At 31.9% G+C, this 25,428-nt stretch overlaps 2 protein-coding genes across 2 annotated transcripts in view; one reads left to right on the top strand and one right to left on the bottom strand.

Moving 5' to 3' along the window:
• The window catches only part of LOC147077451 (uncharacterized), a 460,029-nt gene that overhangs the window by 6,146 nt on the left and 428,455 nt on the right, over positions 1 to 25,428 (top strand). The gene's annotated exons all lie outside the window — the stretch shown is intronic.
• Positions 1,599 to 17,755, bottom strand: LOC147077458 (uncharacterized). Its single transcript, XM_085941701.1, has 4 exons — positions 17,552 to 17,755; positions 17,082 to 17,234; positions 9,066 to 9,200; positions 1,599 to 1,652 (listed from the first exon to the last, which is right to left on the bottom strand). The coding sequence occupies exons 1-4, from the start codon at positions 17,696 to 17,698 to the stop codon at positions 1,599 to 1,601; spliced, it is 489 nt and encodes a 162-aa protein (XP_085797827.1). The 5' UTR covers positions 17,699 to 17,755.

The raw sequence follows: 25,428 nt of genomic DNA, 5'->3' as shown, positions 1-25,428 counted from the left end.
TTTGTTATGGTTGGTTAAGGCTGAAAAATTCAATTATGTCGTCAAAATTTCACCTCCACGAACACTAACTGAAGGTCAGTGCTCTTGTGTTGGTGTCACAGGATTATGCACACTCTCCAACGACACTATTGCCATTTTACTCTCTCTTCGTTATTTAATAATGTCTGCAGATGCTGAAAGGCAAAGTGAAAAAAAAAACAAAATGGAATATTACAACACATAACAATTGATAATATTGAATTTTTTTCTAGATTTCTACCAACGGATTTTTCACAAAGCATCACGATAGTGGCGACAGCCAATATTCCTCAGATGGAATCCAGGATAAAATGATGCAGTATTCAGAAGTCACGATAGATGAAAAAGACATTAAAAAAGAAATCTTAGAACGCGATACTCCGAAAAAACTTCGCCTTATTCTGAGAAGAGTCATCCATTTCTCACGTAATTTAATTTGCTGCATTTGTAGCGCAGTTTTTTGTAGCAGAAGTGCTCTAAAAACTCACAAAATTGCTCACATGGACGTGATTGATGATCAAAATCAAATCATATCACATACTGGTGACAAACCCTTTAAATGCAATGTATGTTTATATAAATCCTCGACATCTAGTAACCTTAAAACACATAAAATGACACATACTGGTGAAAAACCTTATAAATGCAATGAATGTCCATATAGATGCTTGCGACTTAGTGATCTTAAGATACATAAAAGGACACATACTGGTGAAAAACCTTATAAATGCAATGTATGTTCATATATATCCTCGACATCTAGTTATCTTAAAACACATAAAATGACACATACTGGTGAAAAACCTTATAAATGCAATGAATGTCCATATAGATGCTTGCGACTTGGTGATCTTAAGAAACATAAAATGACACATACTGGTGAAAAACCTTATAAATGCAATGAATGTCCATATAGATGCTTGCGACTTAGTGATCTAAAGATACATAAAAGGACACATACTGGTGAAAAACCTTATAAATGCAATGTATATTCATATATATCCTCGACATCTAGTTATCTTAAAACACATAAAATGACACATACTGGTGAAAAACCTTATAAATGCAATGAATGTCCATATAGATGCTTGCGACTTGGTGATCTTAAGATACATAAAATGACACATACTGGTGAAAAACCTAATAAATGCAATGTATGTTCATATATATCCTCGACATCTAGTAATCTTAAAACACATAAAATGACACATACTGGTGAAAAACCTTATAAATGCAATGAATGTCCATATAGATGCTTGCGACTTGGTGATCTTAAGAAACATAAAATGACACATACTGGTGAAAAACCTTATAAATGCAATATTTCTACGTTAATGTAGACGCTCGACAGCTAGTTGTCTTAAAAAACATACAAAGACATACTAGTGTTAATAGCCTTCTAATTATAACGTATGTTTGTATAGATACTCGCTAACTTACCCATTATTTTAGATTTTTGTTATGACGTTTATGAAGACGTACCAATTATGCAGTCTGCCAAACATCATGTTGGTAGTTTTGGCCACTGGTATTTGTGTGACAAATTAGTATTTGTGGCATAGCATCTGAGCGTATTGACACTAGGGAGTCCAATCACGGGATCCCTCCCGTTCAATTTTCGATACCTGTGAATTCTGTAATTAGTAAACATTATCCCGAATCTTTCGAGTTGATTTTTTCATCAAACACAATCAATCGGTATGTGTACAAAATCATTATGTTAGTGACGTGTATGTACCTGTACACATCACGCATGGAATTGCCGTTTGCTCGCGGATAATAAACTACTATAGACGTTATGACCTATTGTTGTAGGTTGTGAAGATATAACGTCTATTATTTATATGTAGAAGGTTGCTTCGTGTGTGTGATAATATAATGTTCGGGCCACGAATAAATGAGACACAGTTTTGAAATGGATTGTTTTATATTGTATTTAAGATTAACACGGCTCTAAAATAAGACAGTCGTCATATTGTTTTAATACTTTATGATTTTTTTACAATATGATTTCTAATATGATATCGAAACTTTATGGAGAGTTGCTCGCATGATTGACTGTACTGTTGAAGGCCGGATTTGCAACTGAATTGTTGACTCGTTTCATTATTATTGTCTCTGGTCGATCAATGACCATAGACAACAACATGACATTTGTATGAGTTAAAATATAAAACCTCTACATAACCATTTTATCTGCTATACGTAACTGTAACAACATTAGTATAACAATAAATCCGATTATTAACAACCAGTTAGACGTCACTGAATTCATGGCACGCAAGCAAAGATAATTACTACATTTAAATGGTATGCTAAGTATATCGAATAGCCACTTCACCGTTACGCGTTTGGTGCGTCCAATGATTTCAACCTATGTAATTCCATTCTGGTTAGTTTTAAGTATGCTAGGTTCATACGTCATAATCTTTGAATATTTATATTTCTATAAGGGTATAATTGCCCTTACAGAATAACCTAAATGTCATCATAACTCTTCAGAATTTCAATCATACTTTTATATTTTAAAAATATTATATTTACTATCAAAAAAATACCAATCCCGAGATAGTCAAATTGTAATCGCGGGATCAAAATTTTAGCTCGGGATTCGATTCCCTAATTGACACATAGGAATGACGACATTTTTTTTTACTTAGTAACTTACATTTGTATTTATTTTGCAAGTGCGTGAATCGTGGTTAAGTTGGTAAACTCCACAAAAATATTAATATCGTTCAGTTTCCATTCCATTCTTTTACATGCGCAACAGTGGCAGTATTTTATTAACTTTGTGATTATGTACTTACTTGAATCCAGTAATAAATGGTTTTTCACAAATTACCATAATTTTCAACTAAATAATAATGATGTGTAGTATTTATTATTGGATGCTTCTGTAATCAATAAATATAGTGACGGATTGTCTTTCTATACACCCAGCATATTGGAAAATAATATTGTTATAGAAATATGTAGTGTAAAATTCTTGTAGCTAATTTAATTTATTTATACTATATCTCTAGAGATACAAGTAGGATTTTTATCAACTTTTTAGGTACCTGTGGTACCTAATCACCTAGAATTATTTTAAATGCCAACATTGAAAAGATCTGATGCTACATTCATAATAACTATAGGTAGGTAGTGTTACGTTCCTGGACTTTGATCTTATATCAATATTGATCCCTGAGAAATTAATTAGCGTAAACACGTTCCCTGACCGTGTAGTCAAAAGGCTTAAAACATAATATGATCGATTTCCTTCCTCAGATAAAAGTCCTATTTCTTGCGTATCGAGCTGGTATACGAGGCGTTGAAGTAAACGGTAACACAGGGTGAAAGATGAGGGAAGTGCTTGTCTAGTAATAAGATTGGATAATTTTATAATATGTCTAGCGATAAAATATGGAAATTTTGTCTACATTATATAAGCTAATTGATAAACATATAAGTATAACTTAGATGAAAACATGATAGTACTAACAGAAAGAAGGAGATGAAAGCTAAAGTAAATCAGTAGGTTATAATGTTTGATTTGGTATTGTTTTGAATTGTAAATAAACATCATTATGTAAATAGACATGTGTATTAAGATAAGAACCCAATATTCATTATTATTAAGATTTGTACTTAGACACTGTTGGAAATATTTGTAGATATAAGATTTTATATATTCTGATAATAATTTTGATGTCAACTGTTAACCTATTAGAAGCAGAGTTACGCGGAGTAATTTATCTCTGTAAAAGGCGCCGGTTCTCGCGGGAAGGGCGGTTAGAGCCTCAGACTGAGATGCACGTAATATGACCTCAACGGTTTGTTACGAAAAATAGTGCAAACTTACAGCCGACGCCGGTCGCTGCAGAAGTTGTTTAATTATCCGGATAACTTAAAGTCATCGCTAGGTGTTTAAGTGATAGCTCAAATATATTGTTATAAAATAAGAACAAGAAGGATCGTAATCTTAAAGTCTCAATTTTAAAATAAGAAACAATAAGGAATGTAATTCAATTCAATAATAATTGTAAAGAGTAATTCGGATTGTGTTATAAAACATTAATTAGGTACCTAAAAATAATAAATATTAAGAACCTTGTTGTAAAGTATTTTTATAAAGTAATAAATTAATATTAAGATGCAAGTGTAAAGGAATATTATAAAAATATCTGGTGAAAACAATATACGAAGTAAAGCTAATCCTGGTGTTTTATTTAATTCTGCTTGCTCCTTTATAGGACTACATAACAAAGTTGAAACAAACAATTTATTCGACACCCCAAGTGAATACCAAAACCCTGAGCTAGCTTCGAACTTGAGGGTAGGTACATCAGTAGATACGCTACGTTCTGGTCTATTTAGTCAAAGCCGAGAGGTAAAATAAGAAGAGGGTAAGGCTCTCTATGTGTGGCTGTAACGGGGATCACATTTCTAATGTGAAGTTTATAACATACATTATTCTTACCATTAGTACCATCAAGCACAGAAAAGCTGTATATTTTGACCATATTTACCTCAATGAGAAGTATGATTTGACTCCTCTTTTTTCTGTTTATCAGTTTATTGAGGAATGCATAGAATCAACCTCGTTTGTGTATGACCTACAACCAAGTATAATCATGGGTAATTGTCGGTAGGTAAGTTCCAAATGGCATTTAGATAGATAGGTACTAACACCGACAGAACTGTCTGCCTTCAGCAGATGGCTCCCCTAGAGTACGAAAAGACCGGATCACGCCCTCCAGTATATTAGTCAGCTGATCTTGTTTGTCATTTTTAGTGTCCCAATAGTGGAATTAAAAATAGCAATTTTAGACTAAACTCATAGATAGGTAGGAAGAATCTTTATCCATTGTTGACAAAAGATATAAAATCTGTGATTATTTGATGCATAGATAAGAATTTTTTGTTAATTTAATGGAAGCATAATATAATACCTATCAACAAATTAATGACTTTGCAATGGGTACCAGTCCTATATTACCTATTTTGACAGATTTTTTCATGGATATAGTGGATTTAAAGATAAGCAAGTTTAACTTATTTTGGAATACCATATTATAGGTACCGGTATAGATAATATGTAGATGATATATGAACATATTATCACTTCCAAATATTGAACATACATTACGTGAAAATACCTCAGAGATATAAATACCCTCTCAAATCATTTTATCTCATTTTAAGAAAATACGATACTCGACGGAAATTGAACCCGTGTAGCCACCAATATGCTTTAACGAATTAAGCTACGAGCGTCATACATAATTGCAATAATTTAAACTGGTAGGTCCCACATGAAATGCTCATTAAATTGCGTTATTATCTGGGTGTTTTCAAGTTATGTATGTTCAATATATGGAATGTAACATCAAATCTTGTAAATTATATATTGAATAAAATAAAATAAATGGTTTATTTCTTCCAAAAATGTTATCACATAATAAGAAACTGACTACGTAGCTTGTATTCTGAATAATCCAAAACTTCATTTTATCAAACTTATTTACCAAATCTATTTTGCAATAACAAAATGAATAAGGCCCCGTCCAGCGTGGGAGCGTTCGGCGGAGCGTTGAGCGGCGCGCGCATCTCAAACGTATAACCAAAAAAAGACGTTGTCTACTAACAATTTCACACACGGGGACGAGCCCTAAATATTATTGTAGAAAAATATTTCGATGGTCATGATAGCCGCGCGACAAGCGTTCGCTTATAGCATGTGTTCTTATACTTTAACGGTAGCTGGCGCATGTGAGATTTGGGATAAAAGTTGGAAAAAATAGTAACTAGGTATTACGTGTTAAGTACATTTATTATATTGATCGAGCATACATTTATTTACATTTAAACGTATGTGAGGACATTTACAAAAGAAGCACAAAACACCCATACAATGATATATAAAAATACAATAAAGAGTAAAAAAATACTCAAAATAACAAAGGGTATTAGTGCGATCTTGGACATTGCATTTCACTAACTGGCTTTTTGAAGACAGGAGTGTAAGAAGATACTCCTAATCGTGATCAATTATCAAGGCTGTTATCAGTAAACCAAGATTCGCACAAATATGTGGAACCAAAACTGGATTTAATTTTGTTAGTTTATTTTTTCAAAGGTGGGTACTTTTTGTGGTCAGATTAATAAAAATTTGCCGAGAACACATTGCATTGATATGGTTTTTCACCAGTATGTGTCATTTAATGATCTTTAAGATTAGCAATTCGAGAGAATTTTTTAAAACATACATCACGTTGATGTGGTTTCTCACCAACATGTGTTATTTTATGTTTTTTGAGATCACCAATTTGCTGGAAATTCTTTAAACACACATCACATTGATATGGTTTTTCATCAGTATGAGTGATTATATTATGACCTTTAAGATTACCAATTTGAGAGAATTGTTTAGAACATACATGACATTGATGTGGTTTTTTACCAGTATGTGTCATTTTATGTTTTTTAGATCACTAATTCGCTGGAAGTTCCGTAAATCAAATTGATGTGGTTTTTCATCAGAATGTTTCATTTTATGTATTTTGAGTTTACCAATTAGCTGGAAATTCTTTAAACATACATTGCATTGATGTGGTTTTCAATCAGTATGCACAATTTTATGTCTTTTCAGTTTACTATTTGCGTTGAACTTTTTAAAACACACATCGCATTGATGTGGTTTTTCACCAGTATGAGTTATTATATGACCTTTAAGATGAGAAATTACAGAGAATTGTTTAGAACACACATGACAATGATGTGGTTTTTCACCAGTATGTGTCATTTTATGTATATTGAAAGTACCAATTTGCTGGAAATTCTTTAAACAAACATCGCACTGATGTGGTCGTTCACCAGTGTGTATCATTTTATGTTTTTTGAGATCACTAATTGCAATAAACTTTTTAAAACACACATCGCACTGATGTGGTTTTTCACCAGTATGAGTCATTATATGACCTTTAAGACGAGAAATTACGGAGAACTGTTTAGAACACACATGACAATGATGTGGTTTTTCACCAATATGTGTCATTTTATGTTTTTTAAGATGATCAATGCGCTGGAAATTCTTTAAACACACATGACAATGATGTGGTTTTTCACCAGTATGTGTCATTTTATGTTTTTTGAGATGATCAATGCGCTGGAAATTCTTTAAACACACATTGCATTGATATGGTTTTTCATCGGTGTGTGTCATTTTATGTTTTTTAAGGTTACCAATTTGCAGAATGGTTTTAAAACACACATCACACTGATGTGATTTTTTACCAATATGTGTTTTATATAACTTAGGATGCTCAGACGTGCATGAAATGTAGTGACTATTTAGATGGTTTACAGATTCAAACACTCCATAACAATTATTGCAAATAAAGTTACGTGGAAAATATGTAACTCTTCTCAACATGATTCGAACCACCTTTGGTAAGTGTAATTTCGAAACTTCCTGTTTTACGTTTAGTACATCTATAGTCATCTCTGAATGCTGTATCATATTTTCCATTTCATTAGTTGAATCTGTTATGTTGTTATTGGTCAGGTTATTGTCAAGCGTATCCTTTGTAGGCACGTCCAATGGATTATATGTGAAACATTGCTGGGAAGAAATCTACAAAAAAAATAGGGTTGGTATACTTAATTCAACAATATTAAAGCAAATAAATTTTCTTTGACAGGTGTTTTTTTTGGTAAGATTGAACTTACAAAAGGGTTAACTTTCAAATCCATGTGTGACACGCGTTGACTTTATGACATTAATGATTGGTTTAGTCTGGCAAAGAAACACGAATAGAGTTACGTTGACAAATTTACCACAACTACCTAGTAAATGTGTTTTAGATTCGCGCACCCTATAATTGCATGTTCCCGCAAAATTGCGTTTAGTGATTTAGCTCATTCTCACTGAACGGGTTTGTTAGTATGGAAATATGCCACATATCGATTGACACCGATCCATAAAAGTCCCTTGATTGCATTACCGGACAATATTTCTTCAAAATGAGGCTGAGGCTGAAGCTATGGAGAATTGATCAGTAATATTTTTTCAAAATATGGCATATGAATGTGGCATAAAAGTGTAGCACCACGTGCTATACGGCGACAGCACTAATCTATATCAAATTTTGGGGATAAGCTGTTCCATAAACGGACCTGTCAAATGTCCTCTAAATTCAGGCGATATTTCCTGTGGGGGTTTGCGAATTCACTGGCTCATTCCGATAGTTAAGCAACAATTGGCGCATTGAAAGCCAACATTATTCGTTTTATATAACTGACAGTGCACGAAAAAAGTGTACTAAATTGGGCGACCAATATTTGCTTCGTTGAGAACAGCTGCAGTGGCAATATGCCTTAAATCATTTAAAAATGTTAACGCCATGCACGTCTGTCTTTCGAATTTAAAAACGGTCAAAATTGACTTTTTACAATTTAAAGTTCTATCGGGCTTAACGGGGGGGGGGCATTCCAAAAGAGGCACCTAGCGGAAAAATACGCAGCTTGCAATTTGAGACATTTTGTTATAATTTACAATATCAACTGTATTAATTAATAAAAAAATGTATCTGAAAAACATTAAAAAGATTTTTTTAAATATAAATGAAAAGGATTTCAAGTTATACAGATTTATATTTTTGTCAAAATCGATGTTTTTTAAATAAATATAAAAGATATTAAAACGATGAATAAGTAATAAATCTGTTAAAATTCGTTAAAAAATGACAACTTAATAATATAAAATTTTAATAATAAATATGACCATAAAATATAATGTAATAATAAGATAGGACCATGCAACAAATTCACATTTGATTACATTTTTTTACAATTGTAAGTTATATTTGACTTAAAAAAAAACAAACATCTTTAATGTTTTCAGATATCTACATGTTTATTAATTAATACAGTTGAAATTGTAAATTATCAAAAAAAATTTTCAAATTGCAAGCTTCGTATTTTTCCGCTAGATGCCTCTGCTGGTATTCTGCTGGAATAATAATCCCCTCAAAAACAACATTTAAAAAAATTGAACGTACCTGTTCTAATAGCATGTATTGTGGATCAGAGCCGTCATGTAGAGAATCGTCATTATTGATTTGGCGGATTGCGTTGACAACAAATTCTTCTTTGATGACCACTCCCACACTATCGATCAGACCGGTTTCGCGATTCTGAAAATAACATTATTAATATTATGCAAAAGTATCACCATTATGTTTACCCAGAGTAGGCCTTCCACAGGTATTTTTTCTACTGTCAGTGGCCGCTTGTATAACTGTATTTGGCAAGCGACGTTCCGGCACAATGCCATTTCATTAGTTTAGCTTCTTGTCGCATAATATCCAACATGCATCCATACCGTGTTATATTAAAGCTTCACGTAAGGTTTTGATTATTTTTTTACAGTATTCGACCAGGGAACTGGCTTGCCCTATGACATCAACATAAATGTATTGAACTTCAGTTGATGTTTGTAGTAGTAAAATCATGCCGACATAACTGCAATGTTTCCGCCTTGTAGTCAATCCTTTCATAGTTTGAAATGACGTTAACCCCCACAAGAAAGCCGATACAAAATCGTTATATTAAGTCCCGCAGTTCACCCTGATCGGTCTACCGACTCCTCAGAGTGAGCTGTGGATGTCGACCTGAAAAGGTCATGAACAACTATAAGTAAGTAATATAAAAAGGTATCAAGTGTCACTCGCATACATCGTGAGTCAATATGTATTTGAATTATTTTATAATGTTATCAATTTAAATCGCTGATCAAATTTAAGATATTATTTCCAGTGTATAGAATCATACAGAAAACTACGCTTTCATATAAATATCCTCTTCTGAATTCGTACAAATGATATCACACATTTTTCAAGTAAATGCTATATAACCCTTTGTGTTAAATAGAGATAGCACTATTATTGTATTTTACTCACACGCTTTGTTCAGTATGTGAAGCTCAGTGAGTAAGAAAGAGAACACTCTAAGACAGATTCTCTTTAGCCAGATCTCGTACGTATGAGCGAAACAAATTCACAATCTTAAAATATAGAATCAACCAAAGGGAATATCGATCTTTTGAGATGCGATTATCGATTTATATAACTTAAGTGTAAAAATGAACATTGTTTATGTTATAAGAATGTACTAATTAAGTCTTCTTGTAAACTTTATTAACAAATTGTAATAATTTGAGAGGTGAGACGATGATCCATACAACTTGTCACCTCTCTCTTTCTAGGCGAATCTATTTGATTCTCGCCTCACGAGATGAGTTGTATAAAGAACTAAGAAGGTCGAAATATCCTATTTCCGATTATTCTAGCTTTCTTAAAACTATCCAATTTACTATATATTAATCAATTCTGCCTTATGCATACATTTTCTGAGAAATACATTACGTATTTGCCGACAACCACGTATTTCAAGCTGCAATTTCGAGGTTAGTTTTTGGAAACTAAATTCCTTTAGAATCACTTTAGATTGAGAATAACAATGATTCGTTTAGTAGTATAAACTGCGGCTTTTTTACAAACTGCGTAGGAACATAAGGTGATATTAAACTTTGTTTCCAAACAGTGCTCGAAATGGAAAATTTTACGAACAGGAACGCTCAATAATTTTTCAAAAATGTGCAATATTAGATATAATATCTGTAATATAAAAAAATATCTTAGTTTTACATAATGTACTTTATAAAACATTTTCCTAATCACCTTCGCCCGAATCAGTTGTTTGTAACATAAAAAATATCTCATACTATAAGTTTACGAAATCGTTTACTAAAAAATACATCATTCATAATAATAATAATTATATAAATATGTATACCTAAATGTAAGTATATGAATCTCATTGGAGTAGGATACATAAAAATATATGAAATAATGGACAAACCAATACAATTGTCCATTTGTTTCGTCAGTAGTTTGAATAAAAACATGTAAATAAGTGTAAATGGAAACATGAGTGAAGATACTTTATCGTTATTGATTTTTGGGTTTTCACCACGTGTACTTCTTCCTTCTTTCCTCGATATCATATAATATCTCTTGATAATGGCCTCTGCAACAAGCCCGAAACGTCGAGCAAAGAATGAAGAATTACACACGGTGAAAACCCAAAAATCAATTACGATGACGAACAACCGTGAAAGTCTCAAACAGAAGATAAGTACATTGGTTAAACCAAGTTACATGCTACTTTATTTAAAGCTAGTACTCGTACCTAAATTGGAAATATTTTGATTAAACTATTTTTTAATCACATCAAAATCCATCATGTACGAAAAAGTAGGAGCATGGTTCATAATGAATTAATTTATTAAAATTAAGTACTTAATGAATACACAAGTTTTACGAATGTAGCATTCATTATTAAATATGCATAATTTTAAACAACCCCAGACTTGTAGATATTAGAAAAAAATATTCAAATATTTACACCATGTGGGCATGTGGAATAATTTGTTCTAATAGGTTTCTGATGTTGTTGAAACTATTAATTATTATGTAAGTAAATTCCCATTGGATTCCTCTATGATTTTATTAAAATGTATGCTACCTCTTTTATTTCGACAACATCTATCGCATGAGTTTTCGCAATGTATTATTTGCTCAATGCAATCTATATGTTATGTATTATATAATATATAGGTGCATATGAGGGTGAGAAAAAACACGTCACACAGTGATGTTCCTAAACAAAATGCCGCGTCAATTTTTCTACAGTATTTTAAATCTCCCTATGATGACTCAAATACCTCCGTAATATGGAATCTGTTCTATGAATATATAACAAAAAATACCTTTGCGATAATAGGTATATGAAATTAATAACTAATACATAATATTTATTTGCTTTTTATGTTACTAGGTATAAGATAGAATTTAGACACTTACCCAAATCACCGGAGTGTAAGGTCTTATTCGATACCCAACTTCTATAGGGAAACAACTCAAAATACATTGTTCTAAGATTTCGTCGTTACCACTTGGCAATACCTACACAGTTTTGTTATTTTTACTCATTTGTACTCTGCTATTATTGTACAGTAGGTACCTATATAAAAATCCTTAGTACTATCATAGTACCACTATGTTTGTGGTTTGCATAGTATGCGACAAGTTTCTCCAATCACAAGACAAACAATAATTCAAAACACCAACAAAAACTCACAATCAAGACACGATAATTATTATAGTACCTACTTGATTAAGGTGGGTATGTACTTTTTTATAATTATTATGGTTTTATAAATAAATACTACGACGATGTAAACGACCACGACTACGACCTCTTGTTAGTCGAGGATTGCTGTTTAAACTAATATTTTGTAAGAAAATTTATTCTTTCAAAGCCCTCAAATCAAAAATTACATGTGCTATTAGTTATTGTTTATAAAACCTTTTTTTGAGACAAAAAAATCTCTTCAAGCAATAAATCTTCACCGACAATATTTTTTTCAATGCACAATAGGTAGGATTCATTGTATTATTATTGAGTAGTAAACAGCTTTGCTACGTAGAAGTTTTGTGAAACAAAAAATATGAACTAAGTAGGTACCTACCTATATTGATTTAATGATTTATTTCAAAGGACCGTATTACTATGGTTATTTTAATATCCTCAACAATATATTTTTTCCATTAGCTTTATTTTCTATATAACATGAAGGATAGGTAAAGAGTTTAGGTAGGTACCTACCTACGAGTATTTTTTCACTGCGAAGTATTTCTGCCGAACTAAAACCGAAATAAAAAATAAGAGTAGGTACCTAGCTCAGCATGATATGGGTAATACTATGAACGTTTAAATTTGTTCGTTCCCCCTGATGAAGATGCCCATACACGCAAAAATTGTACAGAGACCACAGACATTTTAATTTACTTGCACAATAGCGTTATTAAACCTCCTTGGATGTATATCGCTCCATACCGATGGGAAGACACCTTGTTGGTTGCATACCATCTAATATCAACAGGTCGACTAATGAACGGCCTCGGTTGTCTTATGATGTATTGTGGAAACTATGATGCGTCAAGCCTACCTAGTACCTAAAGTTAGCTATCCTATATCCTATATTTTACGCAATCGTCAATCGGACAGTTATTGTTTTGTTTCTTCCATCCATTTCTCTCCCGTTTCATTCCATAAAATATTGTGACTTCCACTCCCGTATTGATTACAAATTTAATGTACTCAAAATCATAACTGTTTGGTAACTCGCGATTTACACTCTTACCCAAGTCAGCTAAGCCCTGTGGTTCATACCAAAGTGTCTAAAATCCAAGCCTTGGTAGATACCTACACAAAGGTAATTTATTTATTCATAAAACATTAATTAACAAATGAATTATTTTTCACAATACCTATGTAGATATTTCATGTGTTTTAATTGAAAATCAAAAAAAAGGTGCGTAATAATTTAACGTTATTATCGATATTAGTAGTAGGTACCTACCCTAAATAAATGATGTATTTTGTGATTTTGTCTACAAGCAAAAAAACTTGTTGAATAGCACTGAAGAATAGAATAATATACTAACTATTATCTCATATTGTCTTAAAGAAAACGGAAGAGAGTCATGTAAGGGTGCTTTCTTCAATAAAAACTGTATTTTTTATTATCAGGCATGGGTTGTCTAGAAATGCATTGTTAGGAAAAAATATACCTAGATGCATTTCTAAGAAATTTGCCTGTTATTATCGACATGTACGAATTATTAAAAATCAGGGGTAGTCAACAAGTAAAATCATTGTTTAATATTTATTTTTTTTAAATATATTTATATACCAATTCATATTCCTCAATTTCAACACAATCTGAACCGGAACGCCATATTAAATATTCTGATGAGGCTCGAGAATTTTACGAGACATCTCGCTATCAGGATTCCACGAGAAGGAACGGTAGATTCGAAGAATCCACGAGACGGAACGGAATTGTCAACGAATTTACGAACCGGAACGGCGCTCCGGGGCGTTCCGCTCCATTCCGAGCGCTGTTTCCAAAAATTACACGTTTATACAATTTGACAGCTATGATACATACGTGTGATATAAGTTAAGTTATCTACTAATTCATGTTAAATATAATTATTACAAGTACATCGTTGTATGGAAGTTTCGTGAACTAAAACTGGTTTTACTGTGTTTACAAAATGTAATAATGCTTCTTTCAGTACCTTATAGCGGAACTCTCTGATAAAACATCTGATAATCAACCAGCTGTCATCAAGCGCGAGATCATTGAAGATATATCACACCCATTATCTCCTATATATTATTATCCTACAGCTTTTCCGGGTTTTGGCGAGCGATTGTGTGCCTTATTCATGTCCGATGGGTTAAATAATAATAATATTAATAATCGGTTCTCGGATCGTTTAAAATGGGTTTTCTATAGTTGACAGCTGCATGATTAAATTTCATTCGAATTCGGTGATTTTTGTTCATTTCTCGATACATTTTCCAGCGACACGCGACTTTATTGACAACTGATTATGTCGGGAATTTTTTTTTCACAATGTTTGCAACACTCAAACCAACTCACCAAAGATGCCCACTTTAAATTTAAAATGCGTTTTAACCGATTTATACAATCAATTATCACAAACTGATCATAATAAGATTAAACGATAAACATATTAAAAATGATTTATTTAAATTTTTATGAATTAAATTCATTGTTTTAAGTTAAGTTTCCAATCTCTGACGGAAAGAAAGTCTTTTGACACTACGTATTTATCACGCTATGTATACTAAACTAGATTATTTCAATTTACCCACCACATATTTACTTATCTGATGCATTCGAGTGGCTATAATTCGGAGCGAGCACAATTTTATAAAACTCAACACAATCACAAAAAAATCACTTTTAAAAACTATCATCCGTCATTCTTAGGTAGTTGTTTATGTAAAAAACGACAGGTGATATTATTTACGTCTTATAATGATTAAAAAATGCACAGCACTATATAATAACTCACATTTATAGCAAGTACCTATAGATAACTATAATTATTCAAATAAACAATAACATTTATACGAATTCCCATTAAAAACAGTTCATTTTATCCGCGGCCATATTTTCGCATTTTCACGATCAACTATGCTATCAACGCAGTGTTGCCAAGTCAAAATTTAAAAATTCAGTAGATTTTGAAAAATGTAGTATATATTGGATATGATTTAAAACTAATAAGAATAACAAAAACTAATAATATTATTTTTTTGTAAACAATGATGATATTAATGGGTAAATGGCGCTTTTGGGTAGAGTAACAATGCTTTTTTTGTCAATTTAGAAGTGTATAACATCAAAAAAGGTCATGCGTAAATCATTTCAAGTGTATTATTAAAAGAATCATCAGTTAATTTACAATTATGGAGAAATACAAATACCAGTAGATTTCTTGAATTTCGAAAAAAATCAAAAATTCAGTATATTGGCAAAAAATATCAGTTGATCTACTGAAATTTCAGTAGACATGGCAACACTGGATCAATATATAATTCAATAGATATTTCAAAATTTGATAACGTTACATTTTTTTTATGTCTGTTAAATGATATTTTTTTTAAACCAATGAAACTTATATACATACAGAAACTTATATAGCTCATATAACTCAAAAATATTTAAAAGGTATTCATCAATAATTGGTGTTTAATATACATATTATTTAAATCATGATATTATATTTATCTACATATTCATATCGTCATCATCACCATCGACCTGAACCAATCCACTGCTGGATAAAGGCCTCCCTACCCTGATTCTACTCCTTTCTGTCATTTGAATTGCTATATTTATCAGTGATATTATTATCAACCTATCTATATATAATGCCATTATTGTCACGAGCCTCAATAAGTCTACTGCTGGATGAAGGCTTCTCTACGCTGATTGTATTCTTGACAGTATTGAATTTCTATATTTATTAAAAATGCTAAAGTTATTTATCTACATATTCATATCGTCATCATAATGATCATCATCTTCAACCAGGGGATGAAGGGTTCCGCAACCTGATTCTACTCTACTTGGTCATATAAATTGCATTATTTTTTTAAATTTGTGATTTTATATACCTACCCATTTATATCGTCATTACTTATCGTCATCGACCTGTATCAATCCACTGCTGGATGAAGGCTTCTTTAAGCTGATTCCACATCTTTAGGTCTTACAAATTCCTATTCTTATCAGAATTGTTCTATTCCTCTCAGATATATGTATTGCTTCATTATTTATCAACATTTGTCTCGCTATGAATGTCCCGCACCGGGAAACTATATTGTTTAAGGTTAATTTGTAATTCAAATTTTGATTTTTTTAATATTATTCTATGGCTGCAAGCATTTATTTTTTTTAGACAATGAAACAAAATAATGTTAATATATTGCTTTATATTCGAATGATTGAGACGTATAATTATTTATCATATTTAACTGCACATACCTACACATATATTGTATTAAAATTAATATGTCAGTGGTAGCATACGGAGATTCTGCAAGGCATAGCAGCCTAAGGCGGTGTTAGACGATATTGTGAAGGCCAGATTTCTGAATAGACTACGCATATGAGTCCAAATTTATATTGGCAGTGACGATTTGCAAATCGTAAAAATGACAAATCAGCGAAATGTCAATTTGTCTGACGTGAATAAAAAACCCATCCCGAAGGGAAAACTATGGCGCCATCTATGCATATTTTACAATTATATTAAAATCCAACACTGCCCAGCCATCTGCAAGACCTAGCGAGACAGACAGGCGACCGCCAGCTGGCTCAGCTAGTCGCATTAATTATTGCTTCACATTCGAATGATTGTGATGTATCATCATAAATAAATGCTCGATGACGAAAGATTTAGAAACCTACACATAAATTGTTTTAAAATATCAGTGTGAGCTAAAACCACTAAATGAAACAAGTTGAAGCGAATTAATAATGGTGAAATGAGTTTCAAAGATGCATTGCAAATTCCAACCTTCTATACAAGATAGCACACAATATAATAGGTATATATACTTACAATTGGCCTGTAATCTGAATACGAACAACCCGGTAGTTGAGGGTATTCATCATCATATATTGGGTGTGAAACATCTTCAATAATCTCACGCTTGACGACGCCTTGTTGATCATCTGTCTCAGATTTTATATTAGAGAGGTCAGCCATTAGGCACTGAAAGAAGCAATTATAATATTTTGTAAACACGGTAAAACCAGTTTCAGTTCATGTAACACCCATATAACAATGTATAATAATTATATTTAACATGAATTAGTCGATAACCTAACCTAACCTATAATATCACAGATGTATCGTAGGTAGCTGTCAAATTGCTTAATCAAGTATTCTTTTGTACCTAACAAAGTTAAATGTCATCGAATAACCTTACATAGTTTGTAAAAAAGCAACATATTATTATATTATTATACTTATCGTTATTATTCTCAATCTAAAGTGATTGTAAAAGAATTTTGTTTCCAAAAACTAACCTCGAAATTGCAACGTGAAATGTCCGCGTTCACTTGCGTTACGTGAAAGCGAGGGTCCGGGTTGTTTGAATGGCTTGTCAGCGTGTCAAACAAAGGCTTGTCTTCTATATCCGAGTGTTCTCCATCATATTCTTGGTTTACGTCCATGTTAAGGGTATATATTCCAGAAGCAACGTGTTACGTGACAGATAGGATCCTTTCAAGGTAATATTAGAAAAGTGTTGCCGCAATACTGAAAAGTATTTCCGTGGAAACTACTTATAATAAAAATACACACTTGACACGGTGACACAATTTAATAATATGTGTGTTTTGTTGTCTATAAAAAACAATGGTACGAATATGATCATCAGCATTTCCTCAATCATAACGAGAACAGCGCATCTAGGTATAAAATAACAAATAAATCAAACTGGGTTTTTTTCTCCTATAATGTCAACACTGAGGATATCTTTTTCGTGACAGCTCCACTCTCTCCTAGTCACCAGCGACAGGACATACGTTTTATTTACGATAAAAGTTCTACGTTTAGTCGGTGTTCTTGACATTAGCATCTGTACCATAATACCTACAATATTCAATAGGTACATTATTGTTTATCAGATAATAGCTACACGGAATATTATCAACTGCATTTCGGCAACACTTATATACAACAGAACAGAAAGTTGTCACGTTGTCTCTTGCACAATATTGCATACGATTGTTGATACGCAAACATGGAAGTCAAGCGAGAATGTGATGGAGACCAATCTGGTACTGGAGACAAGTTTGATGTAACAACTAGCCATCAAAACAGCCCTGACACGCGCACCTATATAAAGCAAGAGAACACGGATGATTTCAGTTGCGATTTTGAGGTTAGTTTTTATTTATTAAGTCCTTTCCTGCGATTTTTTATAATTATTTTATCAGAATACCTACGATAAGTTTATTTTTTTACAATTTGTTTAAGAACATACGAGGATGTCAAACTTTCTTTCAAAAATCTTTTGACACTAGCTGAGCCAGCTGGCTCTCGCCAGTCTGTCTCGCTAGGTCTTGCAGACGGCTTGGAGGTGTTGGATATAAATCTAATTGTTAAGTATGCATAGACGGCGCCATAGTTTTCCCTTCGGGATGGATTTTCATTCACCTCAAACAGTTTGACAATTCACCGATTTCACCAATATCACCAATATCATCAATATCCAAAATGATGTTTGATTTAATAGCATTATTTTAAATATTTTATGGACAAATACGTATTATGGCATGGTTTTCCCAGGGTTAATTTAAATTTTAAAAACTAACCAACACCATCTGTAAATTGTAGTCTTAGTTCAATGTAAACAAATACGCATAACTGACAATGTTTAGTCTGTACTATCTATAGTGGATCCACCCTACCTCCACCCATCGCCACTGCAAGATAGTCTAATTTTTCATACATTTAGATTATTGCGTTATAATACGTTTTATTCATTCAATGGGGGAAGATCCTATTAGATTGAAAAAATGTAAAAACTATTCCTCATAATGTCTTTTAAGATACTCTTAATTTCCACCCTGAAGCGGTGTGTCCATATGCTTTGCTTAGGAACAAAAATGGTAAGTATTTTATTTTAAAATTCTTTAAAGTACTTAATATACTAATGAATAAATTCCAACATGCTAAATTTATTATTTAACAAATTATCCGGGTGGGGAAATAAAAAATGTATTATTTTTATCATGTACAAAAGAGGAAAAATTAGCAGGTATCTACTTACATATTGTACCTAATTGTGTAATAAAAATGTCATAATTGCCAATAATTATATTATATTTCACTTATAAGTGATGAATGATAAAATAGCAAACATGCATAATAAGAAGAATTATTAGAATGTTATTTTTATTGAGTAGGTATTAATAGTTACTAATGTTATAAAAGATGAAGAAATTTTACTGTAATTTTATATACAATAATTATTATTATAAAATATACAAATATCATTAATTTTTAATTACCTACTTGTATTAAACGTCACATCAATTTCATTTACCTACCTAAATGTAAAAATCATACAATTATTACTGAATCACGATAACTACCTATCTATTATATATGGAAGTATGTGATACTTCGACGTTGATCTGACAATAGTAACTATCAGACATTTATAGCCAATTTTTCGGGGGGTTCAAAAAACTATTTTTGTCGGTATCAGTGTTATTTTTATTTTTCAAGTGAAATGATTTAATATTAGTACTAAAACAGTCATTTAAAAATGTATGGAAATTGTAATGTCATAATAAAATAAAGCAGATGGATAATATTTCTTTTTAGTTTCTAAACACTTCGATGCAGATAGACACCATTTTCCACGTCAAATTTGAGCATTTTAGGATTTTTTTCGTAGAACAATAATATTTCCATTGATCCGTCACCATTTTGTACAAAACTAAACAATAATACTATAACTACAATACAATAATACTAAACTAAACAATAATACTATATTGTGAATAATTGTCAACAGTTCTTAAGGGGGACATGCTCAGCGTAGGTCAAAATGGAGCTTTTGTTCTATTTTGAAAGCATGATCCTGGACATACCTTAAACGTTGTAGATAATCTATTTATTTTATTTTGAAGCCTTATTATCCTTTATATTTATTTTAAACATTTGATGACTGCATAAAGTATTTTTATTACATAGTTTATTATTCTTTTAAACCTCTCGTTCTAACGTTTTAGAATATAGTCATATTTCAGTACATAAATGTGCAGTGGTGTTAAATTTTTTTTCATTTATTAATTTTTAAACGCATTTATAAAACCATGAGTATAATTAATGTCGACATTATTATAGTGAAATATTTACGATAAAAAATTATATTGATAATATCTGTGATCCCAAATTTGACAAGAATTACGCATTTTATTATTCAAAAAATGGGCAAGATTAACACATTTGAAGATAATTTTAAAGATACTTATTATAAGCTATGTCTTTGGTCATTCAAGGTTGATAAACATCCTACGAATAATGAATGCTTTATAATAATTATTGACCTACGAATATGGTAGTGTATTTTTGCTACGCCACTCGACCCAGAAATTAAAATAAAATGGATTGACTCGACTAAATGATTTTACTAAAGTAATCGACGCCATTTGTCTGTTCGTACATGTTTAGTTAGGTACTAAATTACTCGCCACCCGTCTAAACTACTCGCCTGATCCGAATCGGACTTAAGGGTGTCTTGATGAGCGCAGCGACAAAATCAAACCTCATTGACGTGCCTATTCAATCGTAAAGACCCAACACCCGAAGCGGTACGCAAACAAGAAGGAAAACGCAACAGTATCTTCAAAGGTGGTGTAGTGCTTCGAACGAATAATGCAACAAAAATACTGAATGGACATTTATGGTCGCATAAGAGTTTGCATTATTTTTTTGTCTATGCTCACATGACAGCTAGTTGGGGTTGACATTAGAATTCTTAAAACGATTGATTGTTAAAGTACGTAGCTAATTAATCATTAAAGAAGCTACTTACTTCAATATTTACCCCATAATAGTGTTATTACAATATTCAGTAGGTACCTATGAGAATGTGAACGTAACTTCCGATGTATTTTACAAACCTAATATTAATAAAATATGTTTGTGTATAACAAAACACAATAAATACTTAATTGAGAATTGAAATACAAAACAACACTTCCAACGGTGATATGTAAAAGACAAAAAACAATAAATAAAGAGCCTTTCAGCGTAACGTTCCGACATTTAATCTGTTTACCACCTGTCAAAATTAGCGTCTCAACCTTCGAAGCTTATGAAGCTCAAAAGCCTCAGACGCGGTTGTCAAAATCTAATTAGAAATGAAATTTATCATACCTAATTTCCTTCTCATACAATGAGTTCGATACTGCTTTGTCAAAAAGTTGCCCTTCAAGGTCGTCATAGTCCAGAAACTTTGCATTCTTTATGTTGGCTGATTTTTTATATTGTTAGGTACTCGTAGTATAAATGTTTTGATTGATTTATGTTTGTATTTTATTTCTTGACAGACCCCGCTCGTACACCGCGACATGGATTGTATGATAGCACCTAATATATTTGAGAGACAATCTGCACAGTCGTTTGGTGAAACTGAAGTGCAAGAAATGGACATCAAAAATGAAATGGCGCTTGCTTGTGCGAAAGAAGTCCGTCTGAGGTTGAACAGAGCTTCATTTTTCGTTAGAAATTTTGTTTGCAACGTGTGTTGTAATTTTTTTTCATCAGCGCACATTTTGAAGTACCATAAACGTATGCATGATGCGTCGCTGACTTTCGATGAAGTGGCTTTTCCATGCGACCAAAGCAGTCACTTGTATGAAAAGTTTGATGCGTCGACGTTTGCAAGTGATTCACAGGTAACTCATATAACACACATGCTCATTTGATTATTGTTGTTAGGTATATAATGTATTTTAATATATTGTCATCTGATACGTACCTGTATACTATACTAAACTTATGTATATATTTTAATACAAAATGGGTATCATCCAGCGGCAAAGGGTGTAAACAAGCTGCTAATATTCAACATAAATATGGTGCACACAAAACTTCTTCGTTCTTATCCACGTATTTATTTTCATTGAACTAACACTAAAATAATTTACTGATAGTTTTTAAAATTTAATAAAAACCCTGTGAAACTAAACCTCAATATGTTATTATATCATACAGAATTTTTGATATTTTATAGATGGAAGAATATTTTTTATTTATATTGGTTTGGTTTAGTCAAGGCTTAATGCATTTAAAAAAAAACTAACCCAACCATCCGTAATATGTACTCTTAATTGAACTAATACAAACAAGTATGACCGCAAAAGTGCACTATTTTGTCGGATTGCCCATAACATTGGAATGTCGTTCGGTGATTATACATTCACCTACCAAATTAAGTCATAATTTGGGGGCCAGCGATGAAAGAAAGAGCTCTGGGAAACCCTTTCTGGCTAATCGTAATGATGATACTGTTACATAATATTAATAATGTTATTATTTTCAGAAGTGTGAAAACGGTCTGATGAATATTAAGTATGAGAATAATGATGAGGGAGTCAACATCAATGAAGAATTTGTTGATAATGCAATTCGCCAAATTAATGCTGAATTAACTCAACCTGGCTCCTCTAATCTACAATACAAGTCATTAGACCAGGTATGTTAAATTACATAGTTATTTTTTTTTAAATCTGATGAAACTTTGAACTGTAAAAAAAACTACAAGTTACTATTTACAAAAAAATATTATTTTTCGAAAAATCGATACCTTCATGGCATTAACAGAAAGTGATGTCGGGCATGTGGCCTTAGTATTCTCAATTAACCAAATTCTGGGTGCCCAATTTGGTCTACTTTTATTATATGTAGTTTAAAATAAATCACCGTTTTTTTTTTTAAATAAATCCATAATATTTAAATCAAAATATTAATCATGGTTTGACAGGGATTTCCGTTGACCTTAACGTGAGCTTTTGCCCCATTTTTAAAGAATTGTGCGTCGATGCCACCAGCGCGTAAACCACATGAAATGGTGCATTATCCTGGATGTAATGAATTCTAGGGAGTCTTCTGGATTAGTCTTTTTTCGTGTGGACAATTTTCCTTATTAACAAACCCGTGCAAACATGAGCGTCATCGCTAAACGCAATTTTGCGGTAAATTGAAGTTATAAGTTGCGTAAATCGACAACAGATTTTCCAAGTAAATTTGGATAATTTATTATTGTTTGTTGCTTGAGTGGTTCTGTTCATAATGAATTGCGAGACTAGGTATACTGATCATTAGGTATGCTCACATACTGTAACTTAAATTTTAGAAGTATTTTTATATAGCTACATATTTTTTCCGACTTATATGCGGCGTAAATGAATACTCTGCACTTCTTGGTGGTATTGGTTTGTGTGTCTCTGATAATTAATTATCTTAGGAATCGAGGGCATCCATTTGTTGTTCTCCCAAGGTGCAAAACTAACTTGCCTTTGGGAGGACAATAAGTTTGTACAGCCAAATCACATCAGATATTGACATATTTCACCTGCGCCAGGATGAGTATAAGTGGGCAATGTTTTATAAATTCTTAAAATAGGGTCTGCTTAGCTCATCCGGTGACTTCCTTGTTATTTTAATTTTTTAATGTCAACACTAATTCTGCTGTTTTAATGGTCATATTTTTCTCTTTCTTTAATATATATGTAATACTCTTTTATTATTATTTATTTTCTTCTAAATGTCATGTTGTGAACGTCTTATATTAATAATTTGTAATGTTCACCACATTTAAATAATTAAAAAAAGATTTTGATCATAAATATCAACGAGTGAGCGCAGTGTACCGTATTGTTTAAACAGAAATACACTTTACAAACGACATAGTATTAGTGCTATTATATTTCATTGATAGTATTGGTTTGAATATATTAACATTCCTATTCTTTTTGTAGATTTCTACCCAGAAATGTTTTGCAGTACATAAGAGTAAAGCATTGGATATCGTTAAAAGAGATACTGTTGATAATGATCCGAGTAACAACAAAATAGCACATGCAATCAATAAAAACAAAAAATTGATGATGCAGCATTCGGAAATAACCATCGATGAACAGAACATCAAACATGAATTATTTCAGAAATTATACTTGCCAAAGGAGGTTCGAATTAAGTTGATAAGAGTTACATATTTTCTACGTAACTTTATTTGTTATTATTGTTGTGGAGTGTATGAAACTGTAAAACACCTAAATCATCACTACGTTTCATGCATGAAATCATCCATGACACATACAGGTGAAAAACGACATCAATGCGATGTATGTTTTAAAAAATTCATAACAAATAGTAAACTCAAAAGACATAAAATGACACATACTGGTGAAAAACATTATAAATGCATTGTATGTTCATATAGATGCTCGCGACTTGTTGAACTTAAGAGACATAAAGTGACACATACTGGTGAAAAACCTTATAAATGCAATGTATGTTCATATAGATGCTCGCGATTTGGAAATCTCAAAACACATAGGACACATACTGGTGAAAAACCTTATAAATGTAATGTATGTTCATATAGATGCTCGCGACTTGGTGATCTTAAGAGACATAAAATGACTCATACTGGTGAAAAACCTTTTAAATGCAATGTATGTTCACATAAATCCTCGACATCTAGTCAGCTCAAAACACATAAAATGACACATTGATACGAACACAAAATGCGTGCCTTCAGCCAGAATTTCTTGCGACGATTTTATGACGTCACAACTATTTTGATCCGATCTAGGATGTCGATTCTATATTGAATTACGCGGCCTACCTCGAGACAAAGCTAAAAGAAACATGTGATAAGTCCCATAGTTCGGTCTGAGCGACTTACAGCCACTCAGAGTGAACTATGGATGATTTCTTTCAGGCAGACCAAATGGTCTTATTAGAAAAATGTAAGTAATTAAATGGTCTAGAATTTAAGGTTATAAATAAACAATATTATGTAAACGACTTATGCGATATCATTAGCTGAATACTGTAAACAAAAGTTAATTTATAACTAATCCTTTTTTGTATTATATAAAATCAAATTTTGCTTACGTAAAAAAAAATTGAAATTTCACTCGCGATTTATTTGACGTAGAGCGCCGTAAATATCTTGAATAATTAAAATATGATATCAAATAATGTTGTAATTAAAATCTAATGATTAGATATTGTAAGTATCGACTGTACGCACCAAATGTAAATGATAAATTAGTATTATTGATCGTAATAAAGTACATATGAATTTAGTACGTAGGTACTTATGTAAAAAGTAGATAAGAAAATTACGAAAGTTGTAAATCTACGTATC

This window comes from Rhyacophila brunnea, unplaced genomic scaffold (assembly GCF_057557595.1).
Source record: "Rhyacophila brunnea isolate RB1 unplaced genomic scaffold, BYU_Rbru_1.0 scaffold_13, whole genome shotgun sequence".
NCBI lineage: Eukaryota > Metazoa > Arthropoda > Insecta > Trichoptera > Rhyacophilidae > Rhyacophila > Rhyacophila brunnea.
This window is presented reverse-complemented; position numbering and strand designations above follow the sequence as displayed.

Bases quoted from the DNA above. Each gene is read 5' to 3' on its own strand.
- LOC147077458 (XM_085941701.1), bottom strand. From the start codon at position 17,698: ATGGACGTAAACCAAGAATATGATGGAGAACACTCGGATATAGAAGAC. The intron at 17,235-17,551 runs GTTAGTTTTTGG...TGCTTCTTTCAG, and splicing joins TTTCACGTTGCAATTTCGAG to TGCCTAATGGCTGACCTCTC. The intron at 9,201-17,081 runs GTAAGTATATAT...TGTTATTTTCAG, and splicing joins ATTCAGATTACAGGCCAATT to AATCGCGAAACCGGTCTGAT.